General features: G+C 43.1%; 1 protein-coding gene across 2 annotated transcripts in view; it reads right to left on the bottom strand.

Annotated features, from left to right (window-relative positions):
• Window positions 1-18,492, bottom strand: part of si:dkey-27h10.2 — a 129,106-nt gene that overhangs the window by 32,541 nt on the left and 78,073 nt on the right. For both annotated transcript variants that reach the window (XM_039750201.1, XM_039750202.1), the window contains one exon: window positions 8,373-8,717. In XM_039750201.1, the coding sequence (XP_039606135.1) occupies window positions 8,373-8,717 (345 nt within the window). The remainder of the gene's footprint in view (window positions 1-8,372; window positions 8,718-18,492) is intronic.

Below are 18,492 nucleotides of genomic sequence, written 5' to 3'. Positions count from 1 at the left end.
CTACTGTTTGTCTGAAAATGTGCAATATAAATAAATGTTGTTGTTGTTGTTGTTATCAAAAGTTAGCCTTTTATCAATGATTGCCTCTAAATTTAGTATACAGAGAGCACATGTGTTAGGAGAGGCTGGCAAAAACGTTAACAGCGAAAAGAGAAGGCAGACTCAGGGGGCACAGGGAGTGCACAAGTGCTGTCAGCTAAAGACCACCAAAGAGCAGAAACAGAAGAAAGGTTTAGGTGCAGTCTGCCTCAGGACTCAAAGTAGCAGTCTTAATGTTTGTAATGCACCATCTGTTGGAATGATAAATGCAATGCAAAGTGTATTATATGGCATTTGATATGGTATTCATTAAAGCAGTGTAAATGTTTGTGATGTGTCGTCTCTTGGAATGACAAATACAATGTGTTTTATTACTATATATGTTTGTGATTCACCATCTGTTAAGAGTGAAAAAATGCAATGCATAAGTCTCTGTTATATGCCATTTAGTATAGGATTTATAAACCAACTGTTAATGTTTTTAATGTACCATCTGTTGGAATGACAAATACAATATGTTTTAATACTATATATATATTTATGAGGCACCATCTGTTGGAATGACAAATACAATATGATTTAATACTATATATATTTATGGTGCACCATCTGTTGGAATGACAACTGTAAGTGTAAATGTTTGTGATGCACCACCTTTTGGCATGATAGAGACACAGCAACTGGACAGACACACACAGATACTTATCCTTTTGTTAAGGTGGATATTGACCTTCACATCTATCTCCCTAGCAGACAAAGCTCTTCATATGTATGTGATATCTACTATCTATCTAGTATATAGTGCCTTTCATCTATCTATCTATCTATCTATCTATCTATCTATCTATCTATCTATCTATCTATCTATCTATCTATTATATAGTGCCTTTCACATTATCTATCTATTTATCTATCTATCATATAGTGCCTTTCACATTATCTATCTCTCTAGTATATAGCACATTTCACATTGTCTATCTATCTATCTATCTATCTATTATATAGTGCCTTTTGCTTCTATCTATTTTTTATAGGATCTTTCCCATCTCAAATGAAAAGCTGGAATCCCATGTGCTTCTTTCTTTTCATTCTGAAGCCACCCGCTGCAATTATTTAGCAGGATGAGCCATCATTGTGTAATCTCCATAATCTAAGCGCTGGTGCTATGAGGGTATGCTGTTTCTTAGTCTCTGTTTACTTTGCGTTTTCCTCCCACATTCTAAAGGTGTGCAGGTTAGGTTAATTGGTGACCTTAAATCTGACCAGTGTGAGTAAATGCATGGTGCTTGCTTGACAATACCCTTACTGGACTGGCCCCTTCATTCAGAGCCACTTGCTGTCTTACATTCCTGAATACCACAGTAGGCTGTGATAGATAAAGTGGCTTTGAGAAGGGATGCATGTTTGCTAAAATAATTGCTGAATCTGATTTCATCATTTATCATGTAAGTTTCTGAGTGGATGAGTGGCATCTGTGATTGGCTGTAACTGCTGTAGCCCAGTCCATCATCAGCCATAGCAGGAATAGCTTTATGCCACAGGCTGGTAGAATACGGACTTCTGCACAGAGCACAGACTGACCACCTCACTGCTGTGTCCTCATCAGCACTGTGCCACTGACTGACCATAACTACAGTACACATTACTGTCTAGATGCACATCTACCACTCTATAACTGACTCTATATTACTATATAATATGACTATGTGGACTTCGACGACTCTGTTACTGACTTCTTCAAAGTACATACATTGACCGCCTCACTGCTGAGTCCTCATCACCCCGACTTCATTTTATGGACTATACAATGTAGACTTTTATGACTATATTACTGCCTATATATTGCTATATTTTTCAGACCGCATGGACCTCTATGACTACAAATTCTCATATATTGCTGACTATATTAACTTCTATGAATATATTGTTGGCTGTATATTAATATAGATATTATTGATGAAAAGTACTTTGATTATTACATTACTGACAACTGTGACTATATATTACTGACTATATGAACTTCTATGACTATATTGCTAACTCCATGCTACTTATGATATGTGTGTCTATGACCAAATTACTGTACTGTACAGTATATTACTGACTACTAAATTACTATATCTTACTCACCATATGGACTTCTATGGCTACTTTATATTGCTAACTATATATTGTGGACTACTCGAACATCTATGACTATATTGCTGACTGAAAATTACTATATTTTATTATTAATGATATGGACTTTGATAACAATACTACTGGCTATATATTACAATACCTTAGAGATCATATGAGCCTCTATGACTATATATTGCTATATACTGTATTATGAACTTCTGTGAGTATATTGCTGACTGTATATTAATTTATATTAATGATGATAGGCAAGGGCAGCACGGTGGCGCAGTGGGTAGCGCTGCTGCCTCGCAGTTAGGAGACTCGGGTTTGCTTCCTGGGTCCTCCCTGCATGGAGTTTGCATGTCCTCCCCATGTCTGCGTGGGTTTCCTCCCACAGTCCAAAGACATGCAGGTTAGGTGCATTGGTGATCCTAAACTGTCCCTAGTGTGTGCTTGGTGTGTGGGTGTGTGTGCCCTGTGGTGGGCTGGCACCCTGCCCAGGGTTTGTTTCCTGTCTTGCGCCCTGTGTTGGCTGGGATTGGCTCCAGCAGACCCCTGTGACCCTGTAGTTAGGTTGACATGATGGATGGATGACAGCCACTTTAGTGACTATATTACTGGCTGTATACATCACAATGCCTTAGAGATCATAAGCACACAGCCCAGATATCAAAGAAGTGGCTTCAGGACAACTCTGTCTCTGGAGAGATCTTAAAATGGCTGTGCACCGACGCTTCCCATCCAACCTGACGGAGCTTGAGTGGTGCTGCATAGAGGAATGGGCGACACTGGCCAAGGATAGGTGTGCCAAGCTTGTGGCATCATATTTAAAAAGACTTGAGGCTGGAATTGCTGCCAAAGGTGCATCGACAAAGTATTGAGCAAAGGCTGTGAATACTCATGGACATGGGATTTCTCAGTTATTTTATTTTTAATAAATTTGCAAAAACCTCAAGTAAACTTTTTTCACATTGTCATTATGGGGTGTTGTGTGTAGAAATCTGAGGAAAAAAATGAATTGAATCCATTTTGGAATAAGGCTGTAACATAACAAAATGTGGAAAAAGTGATGCGCTGTGAATACTTTCCGGATGCACTGTATGTTGCTTTATTTTACGGACTATGTGAACTTCCATGAGTATACTCCTGACTGTATGTTAATATATAACTATATATATTGTCACACACATGCAAATGGGAGACAGCTAAAGGACCTGAATAACAGTAATTCCATGCTAGACCAGGGAGTGGCGAGATGCACTGACTTTCTTTCTCAATCCCTTGCAGACCATCCTTGGGAAATCCTGCAAGGTTCTGGCGCCTCTGATGGCGTCACTTCCAGTGTTTGGCGCCTCTGATGACGTCACGTCCGGGTCCAGGAGACCTTTGATGACGCCACTTCCGGTTTTGGCACATCTGATGACGTCACATCCTGTCTCCGCATCTAAAGCTGCCATCTTTGACAACCTGCCTCAGCTCTGTTTTGGACTCTGACCTGATCTATTTATCCATTTGCAGCCAGGGCATATTATATGGGTGGTTGCCCCAAACCATTCTTGATTTCTTTGACTCATTCTTGTGACAATATATATATACAGGTATATATATATATATTATTGATGATAGGTACTTTGAGGACTATATTACTGACTGTATATTACAATGCCTTAGAGATCATATGGGCCTCTATAACCATATATTGCTATTTATTGCTGACTATATGGACTCCTATGATTATTTTGCTAACTGCACATTACTGACTATGATTATATATCACCACGTATGACTATAACTATATGGGCTCTGTGTCTGTATTACTGTCTTTTGCCCATTACACAGATTGACTACCTCACTGCTCTACCATCATCATCATCACTGACTATATGGATGACTATAACAATATTACTGACTATATCTGTATAGTCTGGCTATGTGGACTTATATAAATATTCTACTGGCTATTTCCTACTAAATAGATGTCTATGACTATAATTCTCACTTTTGCACATTACATCATCATCATCATCATCCCACCACTGACTGTATGGACCTCTATGACTATTTTACTGGCTATTCTGTATATTAAAATGTATTTGGACTTCTATGCACACCACACAGATTGATTGCCTCACCGCTGTATCGTCTCCACCGTTGTGCCACTGACTACATGCCCTGTGACGTCTGTGCCATTGTGTTATGCGTGTGTCTCTCACGTCATCTCTCTCTTTGGTCCCACCCATTGTTATTTAAGTGTATTGTACACCATCTTGTTCTCTCTTGTCCATTTGTTTCAGCACGGACAGACACTAACAATGTGAACCTGAGCCCGCTGTGGCAGTTCAATCCACTGATCACAGGGCTACCGATTCATCTGCTGCCATGAGGGATGCCCAGTCAGCCTTGGGCCAAATGCTCTGTGTCTAATTACTGCTCCCTCCACTTTCTAACCTGCTCATGGTGTTTGGGGCCAAGGGGAGTTGTTGCCAGTTCCAGCGACCTTGGGTGCCAGCCTTGAACCGACACTGGGGGTGCCACGGGTACCTCACAGCGCACGTATGCCCACAGTCACTCAGAACTTAGAACTGACTGCCTGTCTGTGGGATGAAGGCTGAGTGTCCAGAATGGCATTCAAACCACTGTGCCCCTCAGTGCCTACCATTGCTGTAACATTTGTCAGTTACACTAAAAGACTGAGCGTCTGGGCTTGTGAGGGTCCTGATAAAAACCAAGCAGGTCTTTAATGACCTCCTGGGCACGGCCATCAGCAGTGTCTACAGAGAGAGTGTCGACCGCGTCATTGAGAGGTTTACTTACCTCGACAGTGACATTCATGTGCCTCTGGTGACTCTTCCTATGAAGTCAACAGACGGACTGGGAGAGCATGGGGGGTCCTGAGGTCGCTGGAAAGGGGTGTGTGGCGCTTTAGAGTCCTGGTGCTTCATGCCTACTAGACATAGTCGCTATCCAGTGACCTTAGAGAAGACTGGACTCCTTCATGTGTGTATCTTTAGAGAATCCTTGGGTATCGCTGGCAGAGCCATTAACAGTCAGCAGGTGCTTTCCCGGTGGCCTGGCCTGCCATTCAGAGCAACCAGTGAAATAAACTGATGGTGAAATTCTATAATGTTATTATACTGGAAAACGAGCAGGCTTTAATACTCTGTAGTGGGCACAAATCCTTTTGGGTTTCTTTTCTGGTTGGATGGTTTCTTGTTTTTGTCGAAGTCAACTTTTGACTTTGCGTGCGTCTCGCGCTCTGACAGTTAAACTGGAACGCTGGGATGAGAGGTGCGTACGTCTGTGATTAAAGTTATTTATGAAGATTGTTTAAAAGTTTTTAATATTATTTCGATTATATTTTAATGTTGTATGGGGTTTGGTATTTGTTACTGTGTATTCATTTTGGTTTCCAATGTTAATTAAGTGCAGCACAGTGGTTCTCAACAGAAGATGTGAAAAAAAAAAAAAACAAGAATCAAAAATATAAAAAATACATCTATTGAAACCAAAACAAATTAACTTAAACTACATTCTGATACTAGAAAAATAGATAAATGTCGATAAAAGTTAAGTAGGTATAATAAAATATGCATCTATTATATATCATTAATTAAAAAAGAACACATTGGTATCAGTGGGCTCCTTTCAAAAAAAACGTTTGGGGGGCGCGCGATTAAAACTGTTATGAAAACTCGGGTCGCAAATCCCCCCGGAGTGACTGACTAGGCTACTGTGACGGTGCGGGTCCCACTCCACACTCCCGCTTCCAGAATTGGGAGACTTCGAAAGCAAAACTGCCGGTCATGGAACCGGATGAACTGGCAGATGGGGACACATTAAAATGAGCAAGCTAGGGAAGGTGCAAAAAAGCGCAACAGTGCTTTTATTACAAAAAAAAAAAAGTGTCCAACTAAAGTGCAGTGCATCAAAGTCCCATAAAAAGGTAAACATCCAAATGTTTAAACAAGGCTACAACACGAGAACAACCTGCACTAGTCAAACACAGCGCCTTCCCAGTCTCGGCGTCTGTCTGACCGCTCGGGGTCGGTTGTCCTCCCGTCTTTCTTCTCGCACATGTAGTCGTCCCTCAGACCCCCCCCCCAGTGAGGACTCCACCGCGATCGAACCCACACATTGCCATTAGGCGCGATGCGATCGCGATCTTGATCCCTTTGCCACTGTATTGCCTGTGCGGCCCATTATACGGCTCCGTGGGTCAACGCCTCAATCACGCACCGCAGGAAGCCGATTAATCAATTGAGACCGATCGAACCCGAACGTGCAGGTGCGACTCGCCCCAGTTACCTCATTAACTCCCCGCGGCTGCGCGATCGCGCCATCGGAGACAGACACGGCCAAATGGATTCAAAAACTGGCCTTTCATTCAAAGCCGCAGACCTGCAATCCGAAATGTTTTCTTTTTTTAGTTCATTAATGGAACACGTGGAATGATTTGTGTTTTTAAATGTACCTGTTGTTCTTTATTTCGCGATAGGTTTGTTAATGCACGTGTCTTGTTTTTACTTTATTTTAATACTTTTAAAAGTACGTCTCTCGCGCTCTGACAGTTAAATAATAAAAACCATCATTTAAAAACTGCATTTTGTGTTTACTTGTGTTATATGTGACTAATGGTTAAATGTGTTTGATGATCAGAAACATTTTGTGTGACAAACAGGCAAAAGAATAAGAAATCAGGAAGGGGGCAAATAGTTTTTCACACCACTGTAGATATGTTAGAACTACATGGTTTATTTGTTTATGAAGTGTTGTTCCGCACTTTATCAGAGTTTGTCCTGAGACTCATATTTCAGAGTGAAATGTACTGTATGTGGGCGGCACGGTGGCGTGGAGTTTGCATGTTCTCCCCGTGTATGTGTGGATTTTCTCCCACAGTCCAAAGACATGCAGGTTAGGTGCATTGGCGATCCTAAATTGTCCCTAGTGTGTGCTTGGTGTGTGTGTGTGTGTGTGCCCTGTGGTGGGCTGGCTCACTGCCTGGGCTTTGTTTCCTGCCTTTCGCCTTGTGTTGGCTGGGATTGGCTCCAGTAGACCAGTTAGGATGTAGAGGGTTGGATGATGGATGTACTGTATGTGTAAAAGCTGAATCCACTGTCTCCTCATTCATAAAAAAATTCCAAGACAAAATGGTGTTTGTTGGTTTTTTGAGTCTGTGCCTGTACAAGAAAACTGATGTCTATTATGTGGCCAGGGTTAGACTTGGGATTCCCCGTTTGACTTTGTGTTGCTCACGGGGTCCCAAATGAGGCACATGACCTGCATTGTGGAGCAGTTACGGCACTAAGGCCATGTGGCACCATTACCCGAGGGTGATCTGGCTCATTGCTTGAGGACCCGAGCGGCTGGACCAGGCCAAGGGGACCCCCACATAACACCTGGCTGCTGGCAGGTAGAGGCTCATTTTCAAAGGACGGGACTGCCTTGGGGAGGGTTTAGTTGCCAACTGGGATCCTGAGCTGTTTCATCGTGTGGTGGGTGCATCAACGTACTGTAAAGTCAAAAGTCAAAGCGAAGTTTATTGTCATCTTAACCATATACCGTATACAGATAGACAAAATTGTGAAGCTCAGGGTCCACAGTATAACAATATGAATAGGCATATAAAAATTAAAACTGTACCAGTGCATGTGGGGAGCACATAAAGTGTGCCAGTCATGATCAACTATTGCTGACTTCTTCTCCACTCTGTGTTTAACTTCTTGGTGCCACTGCCACCTTGACCAAACTGCTATGAGATGTAGGAGTTTTTCTCTTATATTTGTAAACCTGCGGGGGGCGCTCTAAGTCTGTCTCGATTGAAGAATAAACTGGACGAATAGCTCTGCACGTCTTATTTTAATAAAACTTATACATAAAATCTGTGGCGGGCTGGCACCCTGCCCAGGGTTTGTTTCCTGCCTTGCGCCCTGTGTTGACCCCCGTGACCCTGTAGTTAGGATATAGCGGGTTGGATAATGGATGGATATACAGTACATAAAATGTGTTACATGGACCCACAGGACAGCCAAACCTATCTGGCATAGGACAGGAAAAAATTGAGGAAAGGGCACATTGGCATCGCCCCATCCACTCCTGCACTTCTGTACCCTGCCTAGACAGTGATGAGTCCACACAAAAGGCCTTCCTCCGCATCAGGGTTCACGCATTTGTAAACGAATTTAGTTTCACATTTGCACTTTTTAAGGAAGTACCTGCTATCGATGTGCCACCGCCATCTCCGGCCTCCAGTAAGGGTCTCAGCTCCATACTCGATAAGCGGCTTTGCTTCTTTGTGATCCACGATGACGGCCAGTAGGAGGCCCGGCTTGCAGGTTGATTTTCTGCTTCATCAGAGTTATTATTATTATTTTCGTTCACTTGGTCATCTAGGGACTCGACGGAGGTTTTGCAGGACTGGAGGTTAATTTCCCCTTCAGGTGGACCCCCTAAATTAACTTCAGGGCACAAATCCAGGGGAGTAAGGGGGATCTGGGATCCAAAACTTTCAGAATCGCTTTCCGCTCCGGCCTCCTCTTTACACGGCTTATCCGTTTCTTCTAAGAAAAACAAAAGAAGTAAAAAAATAAAATAAAAAAAATAAAACGTAAAACCAGGAAGGTTTGTTTTTTTAGATGAAGAAATCTGGAAATGAGTGACCAATAAGTTCATTCAAATGGAAGGATCCTTCCATGTATAAATCATTTGTTTGCTTTCAGGACTAAAAACACGTGAGGAATCGTCACCAAAGCTATTATTGCAGGGTGGGCCGTCTACGGGTTAGTAGAAGAAACAAAATCCCGGACCCCACTCAGAGGCAATAAAGCAAACAGAGAGGAGCCTACTATGGAGAAACGAGTCTGAAACGTGAATGACGTGCACGCTTGCCCATCTGAGGACCAGCTTGCCAGCTCTGATCAGGTATGCAGTACCACGCCAAGATGAGTGGGGGCGCCATCGCTAACTCTCCAGAGAAAGACGACCCAATGGGACCAAATGACCACACCCCATCACTCCTCAAAGCCCCGCCCCTTCCAATCCTGGGAGGAGGTGTCTCACTTGTAACATGAGCCTTCAGCAGGGCGGAGCTCCCTAAAAATGTGACTTGTGTTCTAGCGCCCCCTTGTGAGCGCTACTATTACCATACCGTTTAAGTTCTTGATTTTACCGGATAATTTCCGGTATTTTATAATGTCGGTCGTATAAGTCGAATGCGGAAAACTCCCGCTATTGGTCCAAGAGATTACGATATGCTAACGCCCACCTGAGAGAGTAACCATGGCGCACACAGCCTTTATTTTCTATGTATCGTGCCTATGTGACCACACAGTAATATTCAAACTATTCCGAAGTGATGTTTGCACTGATTTGTGTTTTTTTGCATCTCACACCCTCATACACCTTTATCGTAAGAGCATCCCTTATCTATAATGGAGCATTCAATCAGAAGAAAATATGAAGCTGGTTCCATCCATCCATCCATTATCCAACCCGCTACATCCTAACTACAGGGTCAGGGGGGTCTGCTGGAGCCAATCCCAGCCAACACAGGGCGCAAGGCAGGAAACAAACCCTGGGCAGGGCGCACACCAAGCACACACCAGGGACAATTTAGAATCACCAATGTATCTAACCTGCATGTCTTTAAGCTGTGGGAGGAAACCCACGCAGACACGGGGAGAACATGCAAACTCCACGCAGGGAGGACCCGGGTCTCCTAACTGCGAGGCAACAGTTCTACCCACTGCGCCACCATGCTACCCTATGAAGCTGGTTTGAAATTAAAAGTCATTGAAGTAGCAAAAGAAATTGGTAAGTGTGCTGCTGCAACAAAATTCAATGTGTCTGAGAAACTGGTGTGAGATTGGAGGATGGACAAAAAAAAGTGTAAGTGTCGCATTCTTGAACGGGCGTATAAGTCGGGTCTGATTTTAGGATCAATTTTTTGGGTTTCAAGACCCGACATATACATGAGTATATATACGGTAATTACATTGCCTCGCCATTAAACGGGATGACCCAGCTGGCACCCCAACAAGTTTTGGAAACTGTGCAAGTCACACCAGAGAGGGTACAACAGCAAGCAGCCGATATCCAGTGGAACCACTGGTGGGCACTAGCGAGGACCAGGGCGAAACCCCCATAAGGACATGCGCTCTTCAGACAGCCTTTGGAGAACCAAACCCGTTCATAGCCTCGATGAGACGACCCAATGCAGGTCTCTAAAGATGAAGAAGATGGAGTGGGCTGGAATTCAGTGCTTTAAAAGAAAATGACAGTTCAGGGTGTCGCTTCCTTTAAAGAAAAGGCAAACTTCCTGGAAAACTCGGCTACAGGTTATTGTTGATGGGTCTCTTCTTCTTCTTTTGGCTGCTCCCGTTAGGGGTCGCCACAGCGGATCGTCTTCTTCCATATCTTTCTGTCCACTGCATCTTATTCTGTCACACCCATCACCTGCATGTCCTCTCTCACCACATCCATACACATTCAAAGTTCCTACCCTCAGTTCCACTCCCTTTACTTTCCTCCTCTCCCCCTCTCTTCTTCTCCTCCTTCTTCTTCGGGCAGCAGTAGCCCAATTTCCGCCAGCACCCTGTTGGCTAACAGTACTGGTGGCGATCGTTCTTAACTCGGGGCTCGACCGATCCGGTATGGAAATTTGTATTGTTTTCCGCATATTGATTTAGAAAAATTTTACACCGGATGCCCTTCCTGACGTAACCCTCACCATTTATCTGGCTGAAGTTCAGTGTTACTCAATGTTCCTTAATTTCTATGTGTTGAAAGCACTTGTATCACATGTGAAATGTAGGCTCTTAACAGAACTTTACGCTGCCTTTGACACTACTGACCATGAGATATTGCTGATGTGGCTTGAACATCTTGTTGGGCTCAAAGGGGCTGCTCTTAACTGGTTCAGGTCAGATCTGACTGGTAGACACTTTTCAGTGACTTTAAATTCCTCTTTCATCTACTGCTTCTCTTAAATGTGGTGTTTCTCAGGGATCCATTTTGTATGTGCGTCTCGGGAACTGCAGGTCTGACATTGTGGTCAGCAGCACAGGAGCGCCGCAGGGGACTGGACTTTCTCCGGTCCTGTTCAGCCAACATACATCAGACTTCCAATACAACTTGGAGTCCTGCCACGTGCAAAAGTTCGCTGACGACACTGCTATGGTGGGCTGCATCAGGAGTGGGCAGGAGGAGAAGTACAGGAACCTAATCAAGGACTTTGTTAAATGGTGCGACTCAAACCACCTACAACTGAACACCAGCAAAACCAAGGAGCTGGTGGTGGTTTTTAGGAGGACCAGGCCCATCATGGACCCCATGATTATCAGAGGTGACTGTGCTGAGGGTGCAGACCTATAAATACCTGGGAGTGCAGCTGGATGATAAACTGGACTGGACTGCCAATACTGATGGTCTGTGTAAGAGAAGACAGAGACGACTATACTTCATTAGAAGGCTGGCGTCCAACATCTGCAATAAGATGCTGCAGATGTTCTATCAGATGGTTGTGGTGAGCGCCCTCTTCTATGCAGTGGTGTGCTGGGGAGGCACCATAAAGAAGAGCCTGGACAAACTGGTGAGGAAGGCAGGATCTATTCTAGGCATGGAGCTGGACAGTTTGATATCCGTGGCAGAGAGACGGGCGCTGAGCAGACTCCTGTCAATCATGGAGAATCCACTGCATCCACTGAACAGGATCATCTCCAGACAGAGGGGCAGCTTCAGAGACAGACTGCTGTCACCGTCCTGCTCCACTGACAGACTGAGGAGACCCCACACTATGCGACTCGGGGGGTAAACGTTAACATTATACAAAGTTATTGTCTGTTATACCTGCATTGTTATCACTCTTTAATTTAATATTGTTCTTTATTAGTATGCTGCTGCTGGAGTATGGGAATTTCACCTTGGGATTAATAAAGTATCTATCTATCTATCTATCTATCTATCTATCTATCTATCTATCTATCTATCTATCTATCTATCTATCTATCTATCTATCTATCTATTATATATCTACCTATCTATCTATCTATCTATCTATATAGTGCCTTTCACTCTATCTATCTATCTATCTATCTATAGTGCCTTTATATCTATCTATCTATCTATCTATCTATCTATCTATCTATCTATCTATCTATCTATCTATAGTGCCTTTCATATCTATCTATCTATCTATCTATCTATCTATCTATCTATCTATAGTGCCTTTCATATCTATCTATCTATCTATCTATTATATAGTGCCTTTCACTCTATCTATCTATCTATCTATTATATAGTGCCTTTCACTCTATCTATCTATCTATCTATCTATCTATCTATCTATTATATAGCACCTTATCTATCTATCTATCTATCTATTATATAGTGCCTTTCATATCATATCTATCTATCTATCTATCTATCTATTATACAGCACCTTATCTATCTATCTATCTATCTATCTATCTATCTATCTATCTATCAGCTGAAGCCCAAATTGGTCTTGGACTTCTCGGCTCTTTCTCTGTCTTTTTCAAACCTCAAGTCCGTAATCTTGGTGTTATCTTTGACAGTAACCTCTCTTTTGAGAAACAAGTTAATTCTGTAGTCAAGAGTTGCTTTTTCCAGCTTCGTCTATTAGGTACGATCAAGCCTTTTATTATCTTCTAGGGATCTTGAGACTGCGGTGGGCAGTCTCGACAGTTTAATCAAAGAAACCCTCCGGCCTCCACACGCACGATGAACCCCAAAAGACACAAAGTGCTGCGCAGGCAGGGCCAACTAAAACACAGCAAGAGGATCAGGGGAGCCATTTGGAAATTTATCTTAAAATAACTGGAAAAAGGTGAATTGCTGAGCAAGAAATGATAGGAAAGGCACTATATAATAACTAGATAATTAAAGCACTGTATATTAGATAAAGTGGGCTGGCGCCCTGCCTGGGATTTGTTCCCTGCCTTGCGCCCTGTGTTGACTGGGATTGGCTCCAGCAGACCCCCATGACCCTGTATTTAGGATATAGCAGATTGGATAATGGATGGATGGATGAATGGATGGGATCTTGAGAAAGCTACTTGTGCTTTTATCTTTTCTTGCCTCGATTGCTGCAACTCGCTGTATTCTGGGATTAGCAAATCTCTGATACGCAGGTCACAGTTCACTCGCTTTCTGGTTGGGGCAACAAAGTCCGACTCTGTTTCTCCAATATTAGCTTCTTCACACTGGCTGCTGCCTGTCAGTTTTCAAATTGATTTTAAAGTCTTGTTGCTAGTTTTTAAATCTTTACCTGGGCTCGCTCCTGCCTGTTTATCTGAATTGTGTGCTTTACACCAGCCATCCAGAGTGTTTAGATCTTCTGGTCCGTTGTCTCTTGTTGTCTCGTACCGAGTGTCAAGCTAAGGGGGACAGCAGTGGCACCTCACCTGTGGGACTCTTTACCTCGTCACATAAAGGAGTCGTCGACAATTCAGAACGAGATTAAAGACTCATTTCTATTCACTTGCATTCTGTGACCTTCAGTAATTCTGATGCTTTCATCGCTGCGATTATGTAACATTACTTCTCTTTATTATTTCTTTTATTTATGTTCATTTATTTTATTTCTATTTATGTTATTCATGTTATTTGTTTGTTTTCTTTTATTGTAAAGCTCTTTGGCCACAGCATTCCTATGCTCTTTTAAATGTGCTATAGAAATACATTGGCATTGTGTAGATCAGTTTCTTTGTGGTAAACAAGCTGTGACACTTCTTATCATTTGCAGTGCTGAGACTGAGACGCGCTCTTGTGAATTCAAGTTACATTCAGCTATACAGTAACTCAGCGCCCCGTCAAAATACTGTAAATGTTTACCTGCTTTGAACAATCCGACTGCTTTGATTAGTACACTATATTGCCTAAAGTACAGGGACCCCACTCCAAATCATTGAATTCTGGTGTTCCAGTCACTTTCTTGGCCACAGGTGTATAACATCGAGCCCCTCGGTATGCAGACTGCTGGCCTCTTCAAACATTTGTGACAGGACGGGTCGCTCTCAGGAGCTCAGTGAATTCAAGTGTGGTACCGTGATAGGATGCCATTTCCTCGCTACTAAATATTCCACAGTCGACTGTCAGTGGTGTTATAACAAAGATGGAAGCCATTGGGAACAACAGCAACTCAGCCACGAAGTGGTGGGCCACGTCCAATCACAGAGTGGGGACAACGCATACTGAGGTGGGCAGAAGTCGCCAACTTTGTACAGAGTCGATAGCTGCAGACCTCCAAACGCTCCAGAACAGTGCAGCGTAGAGAGAGAGAGAGCTTCATGGGATGAATGGGTCTCCGTGGCCCAGCAGCTGCAGCCAAGCCTGACGTCACCAAGTTAAATGCAAATCGTCGGATGCAGTGGTGTAAAGCCCACCAGACGCCACTGGACCATCGAGCAGTGCAGACGTGTCCTCTGGAGTGACGAATCACGCAATCCGATTAACGAGTCAGGCCAGGACAACGGGACTCGCCTGATTGTATTGTGCCGAGTGTAGTTTGGTGGAGAGGGGATTATGGTGTGGGGTTGGGCTTGGCCCCCCCCTTAGTTCCAGTGAAATGAACTCTTAAGGCTTCGGCATATGAAGCCATTTTGGCCAATTTCATGCTCCCAACTTTGTGGGGACAGTTTGTGGATGGCAAACATGACTGAGGACCAGGGCACAAAGCAAGGGGGTCTGTAAAGAAATGGAGGAGCGAGTTCGCACTGAGCCCTGACCTCAACCAGACAGACCACCTTTGGGATGGATTCGAGAGGAGACTGCGCGCGAGCCAGGTCTTCTTGTCCAACATCACTGCTTGACCTCACAAATCTTATGGGCTGAACTTGCTGGGGTGGCCCGTCCTGGACGAGCTGCCAGTTGTTTCAGTTCTTCTCCACTCGACAGACAGACGATCATCTGGACAGCGGAATGGAGGATTTGCAATTGTTCAGAGATCTTTTCTAATTCCTTCTCGGACTCGTGCTTTCTGAAGGCCACAGAGAGCTCTTTCTGTCTCGGCTGCGGCGAGAACGCACACTTCAACCCAACAAAACGTCGGTGGTTTAAATAAGATGGGCTCGGACAAGATCCCCTGGAATGATGTGCCCGTCTGAGTGTGGTTGCTTCTGATTTGAGGTAACTCAGGTTGTGATACATGGTGGGGTGCACTTTGCCATCACCATTTACGCTTATTTCAATTTCCATTTATTTGCTTAGCGGACCCTTTAATCCAAAGTGATTTACAAAGGATGTCAACATAATTGAGTAACATCGGTCTGGGCATCATTTTGAACAAGTGCAGCAGGACCACAAGCTATGAAGGTAGTATAATAATTTAACAATATGAAAGAGGTTCACAGAACAGTAGGGCTATTTCAATTACACAATGGACGACAGAACATGGGCAGCACAGTGGCACAGTGGGTAGCGCTGCTGCCTCGCAGTAAGGAGACCTGGGTTTGCTTCCCGGGTCCTCCCTGCGTGGAGTTTACATGTTCTCCCTGTGTCTGCGTGGGTTTCCTCCCACAGTCCAAAGACTGTGTTGGCGGTCCTAAATTGTGGTTTGTGTGTGCCCTGCCCGGGGTTTGTCTGTGCCCTGTGCTGGCTTGGATTGGCTCCAGCAGACCCCCGTGTTAGGATATAGCGGGTTGGAAACTGACTGACTACAGGACATAATGGTGTGCTGATGTTTGTTATGTTACATCACCTTTGTCTACAGATAACTGAAGATCAGAGCTTGATATATTGGCAGCTTTTCATGGGGTGCACTAACCTTTGCACACGACTGTAGGCCGTGGGTGATACGACGGCCACACAGCAGCTGTTACCTGTGGGAAACACCACTACCCCACTATTAAAGTTTGCCAAAATAATGGACGACGAGACCCGGCATTCCGCTGTCTGCTGCGTGTGTGAGCCATGAGTCAGAGCTTCTGGGGACCTGCTGGAGGACTCGGCACGTCTGTCTCAGCTGCAATTACCGCCTGATGTGGCCTTTCAAGTCCTTCACTCTCTTCTGTTCTCAGGCTATAAACTCGCTGCACAGGCCTGATCTGTAATTAGCGGCAATTAAAGCCTGAGGTCTGCTCAGGAGATCTTCACTGGCCGAGTGCTGGGGCTTCGGGTCAGCAGCCTGCTCCTCAGATACACGGCAATGGCTTCTTGTGAAAAGAATGCAGATGTGAAAAGATCAATGCATGGCAAGGTGCAGCAAGGACGATGGGGGGTCCTGGGGGCCAAGGGTGGAAAGGCCTAATAATCTCACTAAAATCTCACAATGCCACAGCGTACTAAATATCTTTGTGGGACTTCTGTGTCTTCTTGGACAGTCGTGACAGTTTAATCAAAGAAAACCTCCTGCCTCGATGAACCCCAAAAGACACACAGTGCTGCTAAAACACAGCAAGAGGATCAGGGGAGCCATTTGGAAATTTATCTTAAAATAACTGGAAAAAGGTGAATTGCTGAGCAAGAAATGATAGAAAAGGCACTATATAAATGGATAGATAGGAAAGGCACTATATAATAAATAGATAATTAAAGCACTATACATTAGAAAAATAGATAGACAGACATGAAAGGCACTATATAATAAATAGATAATTAAAGCACTGTATATTAGATAGATTGATAGATAGATAGATAGATAGACATGAAAGGCATTATATAATAACTAGATAATTAAAGCACTGTACATTAGATAGAGTGGGCTGGCGCCCTGCCTGGGATTTGTTTCCTGCCTTGCGCCCTGTGTTGGCTGGGATTGACTCCAGCAGACCCCTGTAACCCTGTAGTTAGGATATAGTGGGTTGGAAAATGGATAGATAGATAGATAGATAGATAGAGTGAAAGGCACTGTATAATAAATAGATAAATAGATAGATAAATATGAAAGGCACTATTTAACAGACAGACAGACAGACAGACAGATAGATAGATAGATAGATAGATATGAAAGGCACTATATAATAGATAGATAGATAGATATTAAAGACATTGTTTAAAATACATATACATAGATATGAAGGGCACTACATAAAATATAAAAATGAAAGGCACTATGCCAAAAAATAGATAGATATTAAAATACAACATAAAAGAAAAAAGTGAAAAGCACTTTATAAAAGATAAATGAATATGAAAGGTACTTTTAAAAGATTGATATTAAAAGTATTAAATAAAAATAGATGATAGGTAAGATATAAAAGGCACTATATAGAAGATATATAGGCATTATATAAAAATCAAATATTTACATAAAAATACATATAAGAGCAGTACATAAAAACAGATGACAGATATGAAAGGCACTATATGACAGATAAATATGACAGGCAGTATATAGAAGAAAGATGTGGAAAGCACTATATGAAAAATAAATCAATGGATAAATCTGAAAAGCACTATAAATAAGACAGAAATGAAAGACACTATATAATAGGCAGATAGAGTTGACAGGCACTATACAGAAGATAGATGTGGAAGGTACTATACAACAGACAGATCGATTTCCACTCATATCCCAAGGACGTGTGAATGCTGATTCAAGTGAATGAGGTGCAGGACTCAGTGTGCCCTGCAATGCCCTGTTGCCCACTGACCTCCCCCACCCTCCAGGTCAGTTCTTGCATTGTGTCTGATGCTGCCAGTCCAGTTTCTACCCCCCACCCCGAAAGCCCTGTAATTCCTATGGCAGGTTCACATAAATGTAGGAGTAGAGGCAGCCCCAATTAACAGGCAGACATTTAAAAGTCTGTTTCTGTTGATCATTTGTCAAGAAAGCCAAATTCCTTCCACTGGGATTCAATGATGTAGAACAATAAAATGTGAAAACGTCCAAGGGAGTGAAGACTTTTATAGGGACTGTAGATTAGTATTGTGACAATCTAGGTAACCATTCATATTCCCTCACACTCCATGGCCTACAGTTCAACCCTCTGGAATTGTCATCTGAAGCAATCTAGTAGGTCATGGAGTTAACGTAGACGGCTGAACAATGTCTATAATGGAGTAGATGTGGAAACAAATGAGCTCTCAGCCCACTAGATGATCTCAGCATAATGCACTGTGTAATCGACTTCACATGTCCTTATGAGACTCTCAGGTGTAACGAATATCTCTATAAGAGTCTGGCTGACCCTTCCCAATATCTCATATAATCCAAAACTGACAATGGAATGTAATTGGAATGGGGATGGAATGAAAGTGGGAATGGAACTGGAATGGGACAGAATTCTACCACATAATAAAAATCCCATGCAAGTTCTCCTCAGATTTTCAACCCAGGTCCCTGGAGATACATGACAGTAGTTTTAAGAGCGAGTC

The sequence above is a fragment of the Polypterus senegalus genome, chromosome 4 (genome assembly GCF_016835505.1).
Source record: "Polypterus senegalus isolate Bchr_013 chromosome 4, ASM1683550v1, whole genome shotgun sequence".
NCBI classification, from domain to species: domain Eukaryota; kingdom Metazoa; phylum Chordata; class Cladistia; order Polypteriformes; family Polypteridae; genus Polypterus; species Polypterus senegalus.
The sequence above is the reverse complement of the archived record's forward strand: the minus strand, read 5'-3'. Positions and strand labels throughout refer to the sequence as shown.